An 18,621-nucleotide genomic window follows, 5' to 3' on the forward strand; every position below is an offset into this window, starting at 1 on the left:
CCAACAGCGTCCTGGCCTGTATCAGAAATAGTGTGGCCAGCAGGAGGAGGGAAGTGATTGTGCCCCTGTACTCGGCACTGGTGAGGTTGCACCTTGAATCCTGTGTTCACTTTTGGGCCCCTCACTACAAGAAGGATGCTGAGGTGCTGGAGCGTGTCCAGAGAAGGGCAACAAAGCTGGTGAGGGGTCTGGAGCACAAGTCTTATGAGGAGCGGCTGAGGGAACTGGGCTTGTTCAGTCTGGAGAAGAGGAGGCCGAGGGGAGACCTTATCGCTCTCTACAACTACCTGAAAGGGGGTTGTGGCGACGAGGGCACTGGTCTCTTCTCCCAAGTAACCAGCGACAGGATGAGAGGAAATGGCCTCAAGTTGCGCCAGGGGAGGTTTATATTGGATATTAGGAAAAATTTCTTCACCGAGAGGGTGGTCAGGCATTGGAACAGGCTGCCCAGGGAGGTGGTGGAGTCGCCATCTCTGGGAGTGTTCAAAAACCGTGTGGATGTGGCGCTTCAAGACATGGTTTAGGGAACATGGTCACGCTGGATTAATGGTTGGACTTGATGATCTTGAAGGTCCTTTCCAACCTTAGTGATTCTGTGATTCTGTGACATGACATGAGCCAGCAGTGTGCCCGGGTGGCCAAGGCGGCCAACAGCATCCTGGCTTGTATTCAGAAATAGTGTGGCCAGCAGGAGTAGGGAAGTGATCGTGCCCCTGTACTCGGCACTGGTGAGGCCGCACCTCGAATCCTGTGTTCAGTTTTGGCAGTGAGGGCAGTATCACCCATTTTAAGACCAAAAAAAGGAAACATTCTTGTGAACTTAAAATGATTTTCAATGTCATGGAACATCTCTTATACAATGACAGTTATGAACCATAAACAGAATTAGCCTAAACCTCTAACTGGTGACTTTGGTCCCGCTGTTTCATTATATGAAGTTGTATCACACTTCCACAAACTCACCAATGATGTTGATAACACACTGAAGCTTTAGTTGTGGCTAAGTAGTTGTAGTGCTTATACTAAGTCAAGGACTTTTCAGATTCTCATGCTCTGCCAGTGAGGAGGTGCACAAGAAGCTGGGAGGGGGTACAGCCAGGACAGCTGACCCAGACTGGCCAGAGAGATATTCCCTACCATACGACGTCATGCCCAGTACATAAACTGGAGTTAGCTGGGGGGCAGGAATCGCTGCTCGGGGACGGGCTATCGGTCACCGGGTGGTGAGCAATTGCTGTATTCGGCATCACTTGTTCTTGTACATTCCTGATGGCATTATTATCATTATTATTATAATTGTTGTTTCCTTCTCTGTTGCTGTCCTATTAAACTCTTTTTATCTCATCCCACAAGTTTTTAAGCTCCTCCTGAGAGGGTGATGACCACTAATTGAACTCATCTCTCTAGCTGGTGGGCCCACTACAGTATCCCTGTGTGCCCTGCCACGCAAATTGCCAAACTATGCACCTATCTGGTCACTAGCGCTCCCCAGGATGTTTATAGGTGTGGGGGTGGGCCACCGTTGCTCTGGCAAAGCCCAGGTCTCCTGGCAGATGTCTCTGCTGCCCTGGTGTTTCCATGCCTGAGGAAATATGTAAGATTGCAAGTTGTATGCAAACATTTCTGTTGAGTGCTGATAAGTCATAGCTCTTTGTCAGCTCTGATGGAAATTGTTCTGAACGAAGATCTTACAGATGGCTCAAAAGCCATTTTATATGCTTATTTATTTCCTGAATATGAAAGGTTGAAACTGTGTATACGTTGTCTACTACAGACAAACTAAACAGACAGATGAAATGTTGACATCTTGCAATGTTTTTCTAAATTGTGTAAGGTTGACTTTCATATTTATGTTTCTCCCCTTCCCTGTTTATTTTTGCTTCCTCAGTGTCTCTGTTTTCACAGAGTTTTCCATCATAAATGTTTCCGATTGCCATTCTGAAGTTGGCTTGCTCTCTAGATATTTTACCTAGATGTTATCTTTCTGGTAACCAGAAATGTACCAATCTGCCTGCCTCAGACTAAGTTCCCGGTTCATATATGCAATTAATATGATGAAATAATGTGTCTAAAACTTCTGAGTTTGTATTTAAATACTAAAGCCTAATTAATTCCATACAACAACTTTGGGGAGTACCTGCTTGGAATTTGAGGGACTACAAGATGGATTGGGCTAAACTTGAAGTGCTTCTGGTACTTCCAAAAAGTTGACAAGTGTTTCAGTTGAGGGTAGGTCAGGATTAAACAGTTCATGCACTGTATTTTCCATGATTTACTGCTTTGCTAGAAGATAGATGTTTTTTTCAGATGGAACTTGCTGATGTTCCAGCAATATCCAATTGTATTCTGTCTTTGAAGGTTTCACCTGTACTTACTTCATATGAAGAAATAAACTGCTTGTATAAAGAGTATAAACCTCAACTAGGGAATACATTTTTTAAAGCAAACTTCTTTGGTTTTGATCAAGATTACAAAGTTTACGTTTTGTGCTTTCTTACATCTCTCTTGGTGTACTTTCTAATGGAAAAGCAAATTACTCAACATACATATTTTTAATTTTCTTCCTTATTCTAGCCTAATAGTGAATTCCTCCTACCTCTTCCAGTGTTATCCGGTACTACACTATGCCAAACTAAGGCAGATGATAAAATGGATTTTTGTTACATTAGTGAAATAAGACCTAACATTTGAAAGAACTCTCAAGAACTGCTTTTATCTTAATATGAGTTAACAAAACTTCTTTTGTGAAGGCCTAAGAAAGAGTATTGGTTAATATGGGCTAATATCTGAAGGACCCGCTAAAAAATGACTGGGTTTATTGTTTGTCTTTCTTAAACAAGGATTATTTGGAGGATAAAAGATAAACTATAAATTATTTATTTGACAAATGTGTCGAGGAAATGTGCTACTTAAAATAATAATTTGGAATGTACTGGTGAATGTCTTTTAGCAAGATTTGTAAAGAAAATCAGCCTTGTTAATTTGGGATTTTGGCTTCTGTAAGTTTCCATTAAAAAGGAGGAGGGGCTATGCTATGCTATTTTTAGTGACATAGTAAGTAAGCAAATTAGTAAATTTTGATACTCTTGTCTTTTGGGTAACTTTTCCAGGAAGTCTAAAACCTTTTTTTTTTTTTTTTTAAATTAAGAAATAATAGTTGAAAATACATGCATACAATTATTTAATATGGCTAATTGGGTTTTTTTTTTTCCCCCTTTTATCTTGCAGCAACGCACCTCTTGCTTTTTCCTCCAAAGTATGTTATATTAAGTTTCGTGAAGCATCAAGTGTTGGTGTGGCCCAGCATCTAACAAACACGGTTTTTATTGACAGAGCTTTGATAGTTGTGCCCTGTGCAGAAGGTTAGTATTTTAGACATTCTTCTGTAATGTTGGTCTTTGTCCTGTCTGCTAATTGTTTTAAGCTTTCTATGTAAAGAGGTGGTGCTCTGTTTTTATTTTATTTTATTACTTTTAAAAAAAAAAAAAGTCTTGAAACAAAATTGAAAATTGAATGAAGAAGCCCAATTATATATATTTAATAGAAATTCAGCAATAGAAAAAATTAGTTGATTTAAATTAGGATGATTCAGTTTTCTGTAGTTATTACATATTTTGGGGGAAAAGAAGGTGAAATAATTCCCTTTAGTATGGTTTGTGTTGGCAAGCTTATTCCCACGCAAAGTTCTCACTGAAGTCAATGGAGCACTGAAAAGATTAGGCAATTTCCTGGTACCAGTAACACTGCAGTTTGGATCTTAATGTATCGCCCTTGCTGTGGTATTGTTTTTGTGTTGTGGGTTTTTTTAATACTAATTATTTTTCGTTTTTTTTTAGACTGAATCCAAATTTTGTCTTGTAGACGTGAAGTATGCATTTGACCATTTTAGATTAATCTAAAATGTTTTGCATTTATGGTGATAATTATTGTTTGAATATAAATGTTTACCTTCTAGTTTAATAAAAAAAAAAAGTTTTCCTTTCTTGTTCCTGTGGAAAATATTACTTTGTGTGCATTAAAAAGGCTTTCTTATGTATACTGGTACTCCTTTTTGATTTTAGATATCTCTTTAAAAATGCAATCAGCTGTACAGAATGCTTCTAGTGTAAAATATTTTTATAATTCTTAATAAAATAAAATGCTTGGTGAATAGTATATTTACAAGTGTTCCTTTAACTGTCTTTGAGGTCATGCTTTTGCAGATGTGTTGAATACAAGGTAGTTCTTATTGTTAGTATACTATCCCAGATCTGAATACAGTTCTATACAGCTCTACTGTAGGCAGATCACTGGAGTTAGGCAGAGCCCTATTGACTTCATTGGGATCATTGTGGGAATTGAGCATATGCCCATTTGGAGCTGGACTTTTTGCCTCTCTGAAGTGGAAACATTCCAGCTGGTGGAGTGAAGTTAACTTCACTTTGAACATAGTAGCTGTTTTGCCATGAACAACAATATTTAGAATGATTGATCCATAAACTGCAGTGAGTCCAGAAATACCTCCTATTAACAGGACTTTTCTAACTGCAAGAATCAGGTTTTGGTTCAAAACATACTGTTGACTTCTTGGAGTTTGTTAACAGTGGTCCCAGAGTAACATTTTTTGGCATGTTTGACGCACCATGATCTGGATAGTATGAGATTAGTGCTGCTGTAATAATGGTCTAGGGTGTTCCTAGCAAACTCTGACAAGTCTCCAAAATTTCATAGACTCTAAAATGACCTACAATATACTGTCTATTCTTGTAGCCTTGTTAATAAGGGCATATTAACAAGTTTTTGTGAAGCCTACATTTTTAGTTGCTTTTATGCTTTGTTTTGGGGGCTTTTTGATTTTACTTTTGGAACTTGTTCTTAAACCACAAAGAGGATATTGTTGTATCCACTTGGAGCTTTGTAGAGGTTTTGGGTAGGCAAAATGTATCAGACCAGAGTCCTTATTGAAAAATTGCCCTTAAATAATTGACTGCAAATTCTTCAGTATCTTAGTTTTACATTTCATTGAAAACACCTTAACGCTGGTTCAGTACTGCCTGAGAGGAAAGATTGCTGCCTAATGAATGAACAACACTTCCTGGTGTTTTTCTTGTGATGAGATCACTGCCTGACGTGATATGGCAACAGGCAGGTAAAGCTACATTTTTCTGTGTCTCTTGATGGTAGACAATGAGTGGAAGGAGAATAAAATCAAAGTTCTGAGAAATCTTGTTCCAACCCTGTTTGTAGCTGACTTACTAGGCATTTCTGAGAAAATGTATTATAGAAAAATTGTCACTGTTCCAGATCATTCTGTACCCCACAGAGATTATGCATAATTAGGTGAACAAGTGATTGGGTTGTGAGGTCAAATTTTTTTTAAAGTCAGTATGCTGTTTCCATGTAACTTTCTAACAGAATCACTAATTTTAATTTGTAAAGATGTGAATTCATATAGGTTTAACTTTCTGAGTTATTTATTCTGTGGAATAAGCATGGCTTTGGAGACCACAGTGCAACGTTTTTTATTCACTATGTATCATTGTTAACGGAGTCCATGTAGTGTATCACAGGCTTTAAAAGTAGCAGTAGCTATATTCTACTGGAAGGTTAAATTATATCCATGGCCAGCAGTGCCAGTAATAAAATGTTTCATGTGCCAAATTGAACATAGAGGGGTAAAATGTAACTCTGAAAACTTGGTTTTAAAAAACAGAATAAAATCTGAAATTTGGAGTGTATTGAAACAGCGGTAAATCAAGGGAGTATGAGGAAGGGATCACTACACAATGAAAACAATGTTAATTTTGTGACATTTAATTAACAATTTAACAAAAATGTAATTGTAAATGAAGTAACATTATTGAGTTGTCCAAATATGACTTTCTTTTGTGTGTATCAGTAGGTTTTTCTTTAAACGTTATACTTTGAGAACGCAAAGGTTGAAAGATAAACAAAGATGCCACCCTAGTCATTCTAAATTTTATGTCCACATTGTCTACTAAATGGATTTTGACTATTAATTTGGTTTTGTATGTTTTCTCTGTGTGATATTTGTGCATTATTAGATGACTAGACTGGCCAAGGCAGACCTGTTACACTTGCCTGAGTTAGGCATTGTTTGCCATGCCACTAAACCTGCTGCCAAGTGAAACCTTCATGGGGGAAATGAGATCGAAGTCTGGCCTGCTGAAGATGGACGCCCTGTCTCTGTTTTTATTTTATTTTGCTTTCTTTCCTTTGTTTCTTTTATTTTTCTTTTATTTGTTCCCTTTTTTGTTTTGTTCTATTAAATCTCTTTCCCTTGTACTTGTGAACTGGTAATTCAGATCTGAAAAAAATGATGTTTTGTAAAGGGTTCATAGTGTTTCATTTTGAAATTGACCCGAAGCTGCTTGTGGATGGTATACACAGAATTTAGAATATGATTAACTAAGTTTTATGCTGTGAATTATGGATAAATTTGGTTTCGGATACATTTAAGCATTTAAATTCAACAGACGAGCACATTGTGTCAGACTGGAATAGTGAAAAATATATCAGTTTTAAGATGCATTCTTTCATATGTGGTGGAGTCACCATCACTGGAGGCATTCAAAAAACGTGTAGACGTGCCACTTTGGGACATGGTGTAGTGGGCATGGTGGTGTTGGGTTGATGGTTGGACTTGATGATCTTAGAGGTCTTTTCCAACCTTAATGATTCTGTGATTCTATATGTTATGCTTTATGAGCTTATCTTGGAAGAGGACAGTTGAAACTCTTACTTTCTGGAGAAATTAACTTTACAAAGTAAAATCATGATCCTTCTCTGCTATTTTTCCTCTTCTTAGCAGAGTAGTTTTATGTTAGGTTGCATGGTCTGTTTAAAAGAAGGCTTTCTATTTATGTCTAATATGAAGAGTTTAAAATAATTATTTCTGATATTGAACTTTCATGAATATTGAATGTCATGAAATATTTGTTTGCTTCTGATGAAACCTTGCTCCAGTGAGGTCAGTGGCAGTAAGATTTCATTCTTTTGTTTTTGTAATTTTTTTAGAAAAAACTGTTTACCACTCATAAGTACAAATGCAGTCTGAGGTTTTGGTTTGAATGTGTTATGTGAGACACATTGTCTTTTAACACTGTTATTTGTGGGAAGATTGAAAAGTTCTGTGCGCGTGTGTGTATGTATGTGTGTATTGTACTTTTACATGCTCCAGTGGTGATTATTTCAAGAAGAGTTTAAAAAAAAAAAAAAAAAAGTGTTATCTCTCAATCTCAGAAGCCCTGGCAGTTCATGCTGGAGTGATTGAGAAGGTTCTCATCTCTAAATGATGTTCTTTCTTGTGAAACAGAAGTCCTGAAACAGAAGTGCTGGGACCAGGTGGTGTGTCTAGTCCTCAGCCATTGCTCTTCCCAGCCAGCTGCATTGGGACCAATTGGTTTCACTCTGGTAATGCACCAAGCTGTGCACTGCAGCTGGGAAGAGCTTTGCTTTGTGATCTCTGTTTGATTTAGCTGTGCCAGTTGAGGTAATTATGAGTAGTTGTAATCTCTTTAATCTCTGCTGCTAAATCCAGTAAGAATCATGAATTGGATCACAGAAATTACTTTATTTCTAAGTGTGCATTTTCCATTGATTTAAAATAGTAGGAAAATAACAATTCCTTTAATTATGTTTCGAGTAGATGTGAACAGAAAGTATTTTTAAAAGAAATGTACGTACTTGTTGCTGAAGCAGTTTTGGGGAAAGGGGAGGATTAACCATGTAGTTTCAGTACAAAGAGCAGGAACTTAATTTCTTCTGAGCACATGGAGGGGAATAAAAATACTGTGATTAGTACCTGCTTAACACAAATACTTCTATTCAGCATTTAGCAAAATGGATTCTAGTACGGACTAGGTTGACTAGGGCTCTTAAGCACTTTGATGATACAAAAAAGTAACAATCATAACTGATATTTAGGACAGCTGTACATTTCTGAAGAAGCATAAGGCATCTCTAGGCAATGCAGAGCTAATCTACATTTGCTTCCAGATTCCTTTGCAAAGCAAAGAATAAATAAATGATCATAGAACCTGTAATTTACTAAGCACTCATAAGCTTCTAAGAAATATTTCTAAGGATGTGGTATAGATGTGGCATATTTATTTTTTCTGTTTCTCTTATTAGAAAATAAATATCTTTACCTCATTTCTATTCAACTTTTAAATACCATGAGTTTAAAAACCAAAACAGTTATTCTTAAACTAAAGTGTCCTAATTTGTTATGTCATTACCCACATGTTTTGTTGTATCTTTGTGGGATTGTATTCCTTTTATAAATAAATTCATGGAGATAACACTCCAAAACTTAAAGGCTGTAACTCGTGAGGTTATTTGGCCTCACGTATTAATTTGGTTTTCAAAACCATCTAAAGAACAGGGAAGTAAATTTGCAAGATATTTCAGGTTTTCTCTTTTTCCACCCACAACAGTTTATTTTCTATAGAATCGTTAAAAAGTTTGTCCTGCTCTTAAAAACTAGAGGGGGATCTTCTGAAAAGACAGTATCTCTGAAAATACAGGCAAATTTTCAGGGTTTTGTCTGTAGAGACAGACCCTTCCTCATTCCTGAATAAAATAAATTAGCAGATCTTTGTTTGTGGCATGGGACTGACCAACTAGATTTTATATTTAATATAAAACATTACATTGTTCAGGGACCAAAGTATTTTGGAAATAATGCTGCTAACTATAATTTAGATATGTGTGGTGTTAATTTTTTGAACTGCTATAATAGTTTACTTAACTGAAAGTGTTCAGTTGATTCCTTAAGCAATGTTTGAGCAAATGAATAATTCCAATTATTTCAGTAAGATGCCCCATATGCTTAAAGTTTAGGATTGTATTTCAAGTGCCTTTCTGAACTTGACTCCCTGTCTGTCTAGTTATGTGCATAACTCGGTTCCTATTTAAAAGGGCTAAATGCCTTAAGCATCTCTTAAGTTTATCTGGTTAAGTGTATATTGGATTGGCTGTATGTAAGTGCATACTTAAGTTAGGCATATGCTTATGTACATTAATGATCAAGGATCTAAAATAGAATGTAGATGTACTACTTCAGGAGCCATTTCTGCCATTGGATTTACTTGAGCCATGTCTGTTGATCCTGTAGAAACCTGTATCAGTATCCAATTAATTGCAAGATGCTGGCTGTTCAGGATAAGGTCTGGTTCATCAATCATTTGAAAACACTTAAGTATTTTGATTTTCAGAACTGGTATATAATTGTATGCCTAATTTGCACGCACAGTTGCTGGAACTGTATATTTGGAAGCCTGTTAGTTAGCTACATAGTAGGCAGGATGTGAGGCAAGGTACCTGATTCTCATGAGCAGTCAGGCAAATCAGGTACACCTCTCATTGCATGCCCGACTTCAAAATGAGACCTGTAAAGAGTGCTGAACATTGTGACGATGACTCAGATTCATGCATGTTTTTATAAAAGCCCTGGAAGACATAATTGCACAGTTAATTCTTAAGTGCTAGTAATTTTCCTATTTTTCTCCTTTAGATAGCAAAATCAAACGGTTTGTTACATGTTAAGGAGCAAGGTGCCTCAAAACTTAACATAAATAAAATAAATCTAAATAGGAGGCATGAGGGAAAAAAAGATTACTGTTATTTTGTCTTTTCTATTCTACCCATGCTACATATAAATTAATTTTCATTTAGATTTGTTTTGTCCTTTGGTCATATCCAACTGCAACCTAGTCCTTGCTGTAGTTCTGTAGAACAGGTTTGCAACACTTATGTCTTCTTTTTATTTTTTTGAAGTAGTACAATTCTTGTGGGGTTTATTGGAACTCATATAGCTAAAATTGCACAGTGTTTTGAAACATATTTTGCTTTTTGATAACAATATTTATATATTAATTTTTAATTCAGGAAGTTAGGGGTTTTATAGTTAAAACATATACGGTTTGAACCAAAGTAGTAAAAGCCACTGGCACAGTATTTGTATATACCTTGACTTTTAAGACAATGTTTAAATAAAAGCATTTACTTTATTAAAGTGCATGGGGTAATACCAAAAGGCTCAGTTGGATAACATATATACAGTTGTGCCAGTAATTTTGAATAGATCATAGATACCTAGTATAATTAGAACTTCCTCTCTGTAGTTTTTCAGTTCAGTGTTTAATGTTTGCACCAGTTTAAATCCCTTTGCATTTCAAATTTAATACATACATTTAATTGTATTTGTAATTAACTATTACATTTTTTGATTTTTTTGAAGATTTTTGGGGGGGTTCATTTAGCAGTCTAATTGTAACTAACTTTGAATGAAACCTGAATTTAGTTCAGGTTAGATATTACTTAAACTTTTAGCATGACAGGGAATATAATATGGTTGAAATAGTAGGAAATACATATTTTAGGAAAACATAGCTTGCTTAGCTGATCAGTTATGATTTTCTTCGATCTCAGTAAATTTAAAGCTAATTTATCAAAGTTTCAGATAAACTGAGGTGTCCTAGAATGTAAGACAGTACAAATCTGAATTTTTCTGACCTCCCCTCCTCCACTCCCAACTTCACTTGTAATATGTCTTGTGTGGAGTCACGGTAGTTTTTATTTTATTTTTATTTATTTTTACATCAAAAGTAGGTAACACCAGAGGGGGGAAAAGCGCACTAATTTCAGTTAGCACATTCTTTGTTCTTTCTTTTTTTTTCTTTTTTATTTAACTGATTTGGTTATTTGCCATTTCTGGGGATTAAACTTTAAAAAATGTTCTTCTTTTCTGTATCTGATGTTCTGTGTGCTATTAGTGATGCAGCCAACACGAACGGTTGTCATGTGTAAAACAACTTTCGATCACCGTGAAAACACCGCCCTGGGAAAGCGTCCATGCTTGATATCGTTTGGTTCATGAACATTAAGTTTCCAGTACAGGTGACCCATAGCTCAAAGTGTTAAATAATTGTGTACATTATTCAGTTTTTAAAATAATAATCCGTTAATGAGATTGCTAGTCTTTGAAGTTTTGCTCACTTTTGTTTTTCCTAGTAGAGCAGGGTAAAAGGAAATACTTAAGTTCGTATTTGTTTCTTTGTAAGGATCTGGTAGATAGATTCATTCTTATCTATTACTTTTTTAAATGCAAGGATAATTGTAAAATCATAGAAAGAGTAACATCTGTGTAGTGTTCCAACTCTGTGTAATGCTTTCATTTGCTGCTACAGGTAAAATCCCTGATGAAGCCAAAGCCCTTTCTCTATTGGCACCTGCTCCTACTATGACAAGCCTGATGCCTGGTGCAGGGTTGCTTCCTATACCTACACCAACCCCTTTGACTACAGTAAGTAAAATTCAATCCCTGTTTGATTTCTGCTTTTCCTCTATACTCAGTAGCCTTTCTGTGTTCAGAGAACAAGAACTATTTGATCCATGGATGTTGTCCTCTTATACGCTAAATCACTGAGGATTTAGCTGTGGTGCCTCTCTTGAGGATAGATCACAAAATGTCCATGCACTACCTTTCCTGGGTGTTTCTTTCAGATTCTTGTTTTGCAAAATAGTGGGTAAATACTGGTTTTGGTTGTGTCCATTTTAATTGTTGTCCCTTCCCCAGACCCATTAATTTGATCCATTGGCAATGCTATCCACCTCCTAAAAATTTGTAAAACATAATAGTTAAATTGACACAGTTCTTCAGAATATTAAAATGCTGCATTAGGGTGCTTTTACTTGATATCTCTATGATAGGGTTTTTGATTGTTAGCCTAAAAATGTTTTCACTGCAGAAAGCATAAGAGCTAGCTGCTGCTGCTTTTGCTCAGTTCCCTTTTGCCTCTGTAAACCTTTCCTGACACCAACGGGCTGCTGTGCCCTGTTCAGGGAGAATTCTGGAAATAGTAAATCCTACTTCAAAAAATTGGGCTTAATGTCACTAACCCCATGTTATTTGAAGATGAAAGTCCTGAGTCTTCCAAACATATTGCAACAGTGTGTGTATTGATGTTGTTACTGGTATTATCCTGGATTTTTGACCCATGTTAAGGGTGTCCTGCGGATTCCCAAACCTATCTGTCATTAAGCGGTTCCTGATGTTGTGGTTTAGCCCCAGCTGGCAACTAAGCACTACGCAGCCACTCACTCACTCCCCCTACCGCAGTGGGACAGGGGAGAGAATTAGAAAAAAAAAAAACCTCGTGGGTTGAGATAAACACAGTTTAATAGGACAGAAAGAGAGAAACAACAATAATAATACCAACAAAGGAATGTACAAGAACAAGTGATGCCCAATACAGCGATTGCTCACCACCCGGCGATCGACAGCCCGTCCCTGAGCAGCGATTTCTGCCATCTGGCCAACTCCAGTTTATGTACTGGGCATGACATCATATGGTAGGGAATATCTCTTTGGCCAGCCTGGGTCAGCTGTCCCGGCTGGGTCCCCTCCCAGTTCCCCGTGCACCCCCAGCCTTCTTGCTAGCAGGCCAGCACAAGAAGCTGGACTGTCCCTGACTGCTTAGCAACAACCTAAAACATCAGCACATTATCAACAGTTTCTCATCCAAAACATAGCCTCACGCTAGCTTCTGTGAAGAAAACCAGCTCTATCCTGGCTGAAACCAGGACAGTATCCACCCCTTATTCCATACCATTTACGTCATGCCCGGGTCCTGTACTTTTCAATACATTCCAATTATTCATTATTACTCTTCCTGTCTTTTAATATATACACACAGATATCACTTCCTTAGTCCATGGGCCATCACTTCAAAATGTCTGTGGAGTTCATTTGGTCCATGACTCTGGGCTTCATCCATCATAGCAGTCTCTCAGGGCAGGGGAGATGGTATGTGGTGTTGGATTGTTATCTGGCACGGTCCATGTCCATGATCTGCAGGTCGAAGATGTCAATCTCAAGGAAATTGGTGGGCGCAAGCTGCTGAAGCCAGTTCTGGTTCCATCACTGCTGCACGTTGCTCGGTTTCAGTGAAGCTCATTCTTCATCAGTCTGGGTGATTCTTACTGTAATACCATTGATATGTATATGGTAGATAGCAACCATAGTAGTAATGTCATACTGTATTGTGTAACAATTAACATAATACAATTCAAATCATTGACTATTTTCACCCAAAATCAAGTCTCCTTGAGGTACACATTGGACTTCCCCATCCTTCCGCATTACCCACCAAGTGCACCCAGGTCCCTGGGCAAAGGCAATGCCAGGAACGGGTTTGCTTTTGCCTGAGGCAGGAGTAACCCAGACTGTCTTCCCCAGCATATTTCTCACATGCACCACAGGGACTTTATCCCCTTCTACAGTACGTAAAAGTTTTGATTGGGCAGGGCCGGCTCTATTAGTAGATCCCCTAGTGTTGACTAACCAGGTGGCTTTGGCTAAATGTTTATCCCAATGTTTGAATGTCCCGTCACCCATTGCTCTCAGGGTAGTCTTTAACAGTCCGTTGTATCGTTCAGTTTTTCCAGAAGCTGGTGCATGATAGGGGATATGATACACCCACTCAATGCCGTGCTCTTTGGCCCAGGTGTCTATGAAGTTGTTTCAGAAATGAGTCCCACTGTATGACTCAATTCTTTCGGGGGTGCCATGTCGCCATAAGACTTGCTTTTCAAGGCCCAGGATAGTGTTCCGGGTGGTAGCATGGGGCACAGGGTATGTTTCCAGCCATCCGGTGGTTGCTTCCACCATGGTAAGCACATAGCGCTTGCCTTGGTGCGTTTGTGGAAGTGTGATATAGTCAATCTGCCAGGCCTCCCCATATTTATATTTCAACCATCGTCCTTCATACCAGAGGGGCTTTAACCGCTTGGCTTGTTTGATCGCAGCACACGTTTCACATTCATGGATAACCTGTGCAATAGCATCCATGGTCAGGTCCACCCCTCGATCCCGAGCCCATCTATATGTTGCATCTCTTCCCTGATGGCCTGAGGTGTCATGGGCCCACTGAGCTATAAATAATTCACCCTTATGTTGCCAGTCCAGATCCACCTGAGCCACTTCAATCTTAGCAGCCTCATCCACCTGATGGTTGTTTTGATGTTCTTCAGTGGCCCGACTCCTGGGCACGTGAGCATCTACGTGACGTACTTTTATGACCAGATTCTCTAATCGGGCAGCAATATCTTGCCATAATTCAGCAGCCCTGATGGGTTTACCCCTGTGCTGCCAGTTACTCTGCTTCCATTGCTGTAGCCACCCCTATAGAGCATTTGCCACCATCCATGAGTCAGTATGGAGATAGAGTATTGGCCATTTTTCTCGTTCGGCAATATCTAAAGCCAGCTGGATGGCTTTCACCTCTGCAAACTGACTCGATTCACCTTGTCCTTCAGCAGCTTCTGCGACTCGTCGTATAGGGCTCCATACAGCAGCTTTCCACCTTCGATGTTTGCCTACAATACGACAGGACCCATCAGTAAACAGGGCATATTGCCTTTCGTTCTCTGGCAGTTCATTATATGGTGGAGCCTCTTCAGCACGCGCCACCTCCTCTTCTGGTGATATTCCAAAACCTTTGCCTTCTGGCCAGTCCATGATCACTTCCAAGATTCCCGGGCGATTAAGGTTTCCTATGCGAGCCCGCTGTGTAATAAGCGCGACCCACTTACTCCACGTAGCATCAGTCGCATGATGTGTAGAGGGGACCCTCCCTTTGAACATCCAGCCCAGCACCGGCAGTCGGGGTGCCAGGAGGAGCTGTGCTTCAGTACCAACCACTTCTGAGGCAGCTCGAACGCCTTCATATGCTGCCAGTATCTCCTTTTCAGTTGGAGTATAGCGGGACTCAGATCCCCTATATCCTCGACTCCAAAACCCTAGAGGTCGACCTCGAGTCTCTCCTGGTGCCTTCTGCCAGAGACTCCAGGTAGGGCCATTCTCCCCGGCTGCCGTGTAGAGCACATTTTTAACATCTTGTCCTGCCCGGACTGGCCCGAGGGCTACGGCATGAACTATCTCCTGTTTGATTTGTTCGAAGGCTTGTCGTTGCTCAGGGCCCCATTTCAAATCATTCTTCTTCCGGGTCACTTGATAAAGAGGGCTTACAATCAGACTGTAATTTGGAATATGCATTCTCCAGAAACCCACAACACCCAGAAATGCTTGTGTTTCTTTTTTGCTAGTTGGTGGAGACGTAGCTGTTATTTTGTTGGTCACATCCGTTGGGATCTGACGACATCCATCTTGCCATTTTATTCCTAAAAACTGGATCTCTTGTGCAGGTCCTTTGACCTTACTTTGTTTTATGGCAAAACCATCTTTCAGAAGGATTTGAATTATTTTCTTCCCTTTCTCGAAAACTTCTTCTGCTGTGTTGCCCCATACGATGGTGTCATCAATGTATTGCAGATGCTCTGGAGCTTCACCCTGTTCCAGTGCAGTCTGTATCAGCCCATGGCAAATGGTAGGGCTGTGTTTCCACCCCTGGGGAAGTCGATTCCAGGTGTATTGGACACCCCTCCAAGTGAAAGCAAACTGTGGCCTGCACTCTGCCGCCAAAGGGATTGAGAAAAACGCGTTAGCAATATCAGTGGTGGCGTACCACTTGGCTGCCTTTGACTCCAGTTCATATTGAAGTTCTAGCATGTCCGGCACGGCAGCGCTCAGTGGCAGCGTGACTTCATTCAGGCCACGATAGTCTACTGTCAGTCTCCACTCTCCATTAGACTTTCGCACTGGCCATATGGGGCTGTTAAAGGGTGAGCGAGTCTTGCTGATCACTCCTTAGCACTCCAGCCGACGAATCAGCTCACGGATGGGGATCAGGGAGTCTCTGTTGGTGCGATATTGCCGCCAGTGCACTGTTCTGGTAGCGATCGGCACCTGTTGTTCTTCAACCCTCAGCAACTCCACAACAGAATGGTCCTCTGGGAGACCAGGCAAGGTGGACAGCTGTTTAAGTTCTTCTGTCTCCAAGGCAGCTATACCAAAAGCCCACCGGTGCGGGAGAAGGATGGAATTCACAACTCTGAGAGTTATATTCTGAAGCCGTTTATTGTCTTGTCTGACTCCAATATATATCATAATCTTTGTTTAGTCACTGCGCACACACTCATGATTGGTTACAGCTTGTTACACACATTATTGCAATTGGCTATATACAAAATATCACGCACTGTCCATGCGCCTCTCACACAGTCAGGATTCACTGCTTGCAGGTGTTCCTGTGCTCCTTTGCTTCCACTTAGTTGTTTACCACAGCTCCTTCTCCTCAAGGCCGAGCCGTGCAGATATCCAGCTGTTTACCAGCTTCTCAATGTCACAGCTCCTTCTCCTTAAGGTCGAGCCCTTGCAGGGTGATCCCAACATCTCCCCCTTTTTGTTTATCTATAAACAAAACCTGATGGATCATTCGCAACCCGAGGACTGTGAGGAAGATGGACCATCTGTACATTCTTGTAGTGTCCTGTGCCGCGAACTCAGCCCAGCAGTCGGTACGTGCCAGCTTTACGTGGGCGTCCCCACGGAGGCAACGGTGGCCTTGCCGTACACCGGCCCACTGCCCTTTGGGAAATCCCAGTATTTATACATTTGCAGAAGAATGAGTTTCAACACACGTGGCCAGCGAGTGTCGGAACTCACCTCGGTTGTCACCTCTCAACACAGGGAACCTATGGCGCATGTGCCCGCTGGCCAGACGTGCTGCACGCGCCACAGCCATCCCATCTATTGGTTCATAGGCTTTGTTCACATGGCATCTTACCATAATCCTGCAGTCACATATCAACTATGCTTAAGTCAATAGCAGAATGTTACAAGGCAAACAATTCTAGCTGTACTACTCCTAGCGATAGAAGCTACTTCTAGTGATGGAAAAAGTGCTTGTATAAAGCTATGAAAACCAATATTATATCTTACCAAAGGATTTGTAGTTATAGAGCGGTTTGCCCTAAAAGCTTTCCATGTTCCTCTCATGATACTGCTAATTTCAGTGTGATTTACCCATACATTTTCATTTGGCTGAGGTGGCATCGAGATTGCAATGACATCTGATAGTGTCAAGATGTGTCCGACGACGACGGTGAATGTTTCACCCATGGTTTTACCCATTTTGCGGGTACCCAACGAGTTCCAGAATCTGCAATGACACAAGCATAACCTCATCCCCAGGTTAGCAGTTGAAAAGGTCCTTCCCACATATTCTTTTCCAAATTTTTAACTTTTACTTGCACATGTTGTGTTAACTCAAACAGACTTCCTGTCATTCCTTTTACATGTTTTATTATGGGAGGTACTGTTTCTCCTTCTGCTAGAGGCAAATAATTTAATACATATAAGGCTTTATTCAAACATTCTTGGGGTGGTGTGGTAGCCTCTCCCCCTTTTTGTTTTTGCAATAAACCCTTCAGGGAATGATTCATTCGTTCAACAATAGCTTGTCCAGTTGGGGAATGCGGTATTCCAGTAACATGCGTCACTCCCCATTGAGCAAAAAATCTTTGGGTTGACTGGGCTACATAACAAGGACCATTATCGGTTTTAATTTGTACAGGTATACCATGGGCTGCGAATGCAGCTCGCAAATGCTTTTGTACATGCCTGCTAGTTTCTCCTGTTTGTGCAGTGGCCCAAACTACTGCAGAATAGCAATCAATTGAAACATGAACATATTTAAAACTTCCAAAGTCAGCGACATGTGTCACATCCATCTGCCATAGTTGTAGCAAATGCAGTCCTCGGGATTTACTGTAATCGTGATTCCTGGGCCTATTTGTTGACAATCAGCACAAGTCTGTATAATAGCTCTAGCATCACCTGCACTTAGATTAAATTGTCTCGCTAAAACTTTGGCAGATTGATGGAAAAAGGCATGAGAGGCTTGTGCTTGACCTAAACGGTCCGGGGCTGGTCCAGCCCATACTGCGGCAGTCAGCCGATCAGCTCTTGCATTTCCTTCCACCAATTCCCCTGGAAGGTTGGTATGGCTGCGTATATGCATAACGTAATAAGGATGTCGTCTTTTCTGCAATAAAAACCAAAGCGTTCTAAATTGTTGATATAGCTGCTGTTCCTGCTGTACCTGTCTGAGGATTGAACCTTCCAATCTTTGGAGTACTCCAGCTACATATAAAGAATCAGTAATTATATTCACAGGTTCTTCAGACCATAATTTAAAGGCTTCAATTACTGCCTGTAGTTCTACCTTTTGAACTGATCCTGGCACGACAAGTACCCGTTCTTTCCATTCTCCGTGCTCTCGCCATACTATTGCTGCCTTGCCTGTTTTCCCACCACCATCCGTAAATACTGTAGTACCTTGAACTGGATATTGACTACACTTCGAAGAAAAATCAACTTCATGTTTTTTTTTTAAAAAGGTAAACATTTTGTGTGATGGATAATGAATCTGAATGTCACCTTCAAATCCTGCTAATGCAGTTTGCAAGGGAACAGAGTGCTGCAAAGCCCAAGTCAAATATTCTTTTTGTAATGGTATTAAAATCGTTTTCGGGTCCTTTGCCGATATATCAATAATTCTGTTGCGCCCTTTCATAATCAAATTTGCAGAACACTCTGCTTTCGTGGTGATGGTTTTTCTCTGCTGCTGAGGCAAAAAGACCCACTCTAAAATTCTCAATGGGTCTGCTTTTGATTCTAGCTTTGTTATCCACTGTATTATAAGTGCATAGGGA

At 40.0% G+C, this 18,621-nt stretch overlaps 1 protein-coding gene across 1 annotated transcript in view; it reads left to right on the plus strand.

The window, feature by feature from the left end:
* LOC309415100 (uncharacterized protein) overlaps positions 1–18,621 on the plus strand; it is a gene marked incomplete at its 5' end in the record, with an annotated part of 71,548 nt that overhangs the window by 10,901 nt on the left and 42,026 nt on the right. The window contains 2 exons of the mRNA XM_082012542.1: positions 3,229–3,362; positions 11,193–11,308. Of these exons, the coding sequence (XP_081868668.1) occupies positions 3,229–3,362; positions 11,193–11,308 (250 nt within the window). The remainder of the gene's footprint in view (positions 1–3,228; positions 3,363–11,192; positions 11,309–18,621) is intronic.

This window comes from Phaethon aethereus (genome assembly GCF_964289735.1).
Source record: "Phaethon aethereus genome assembly, chromosome: W".
NCBI lineage: Eukaryota > Metazoa > Chordata > Aves > Phaethontiformes > Phaethontidae > Phaethon > Phaethon aethereus.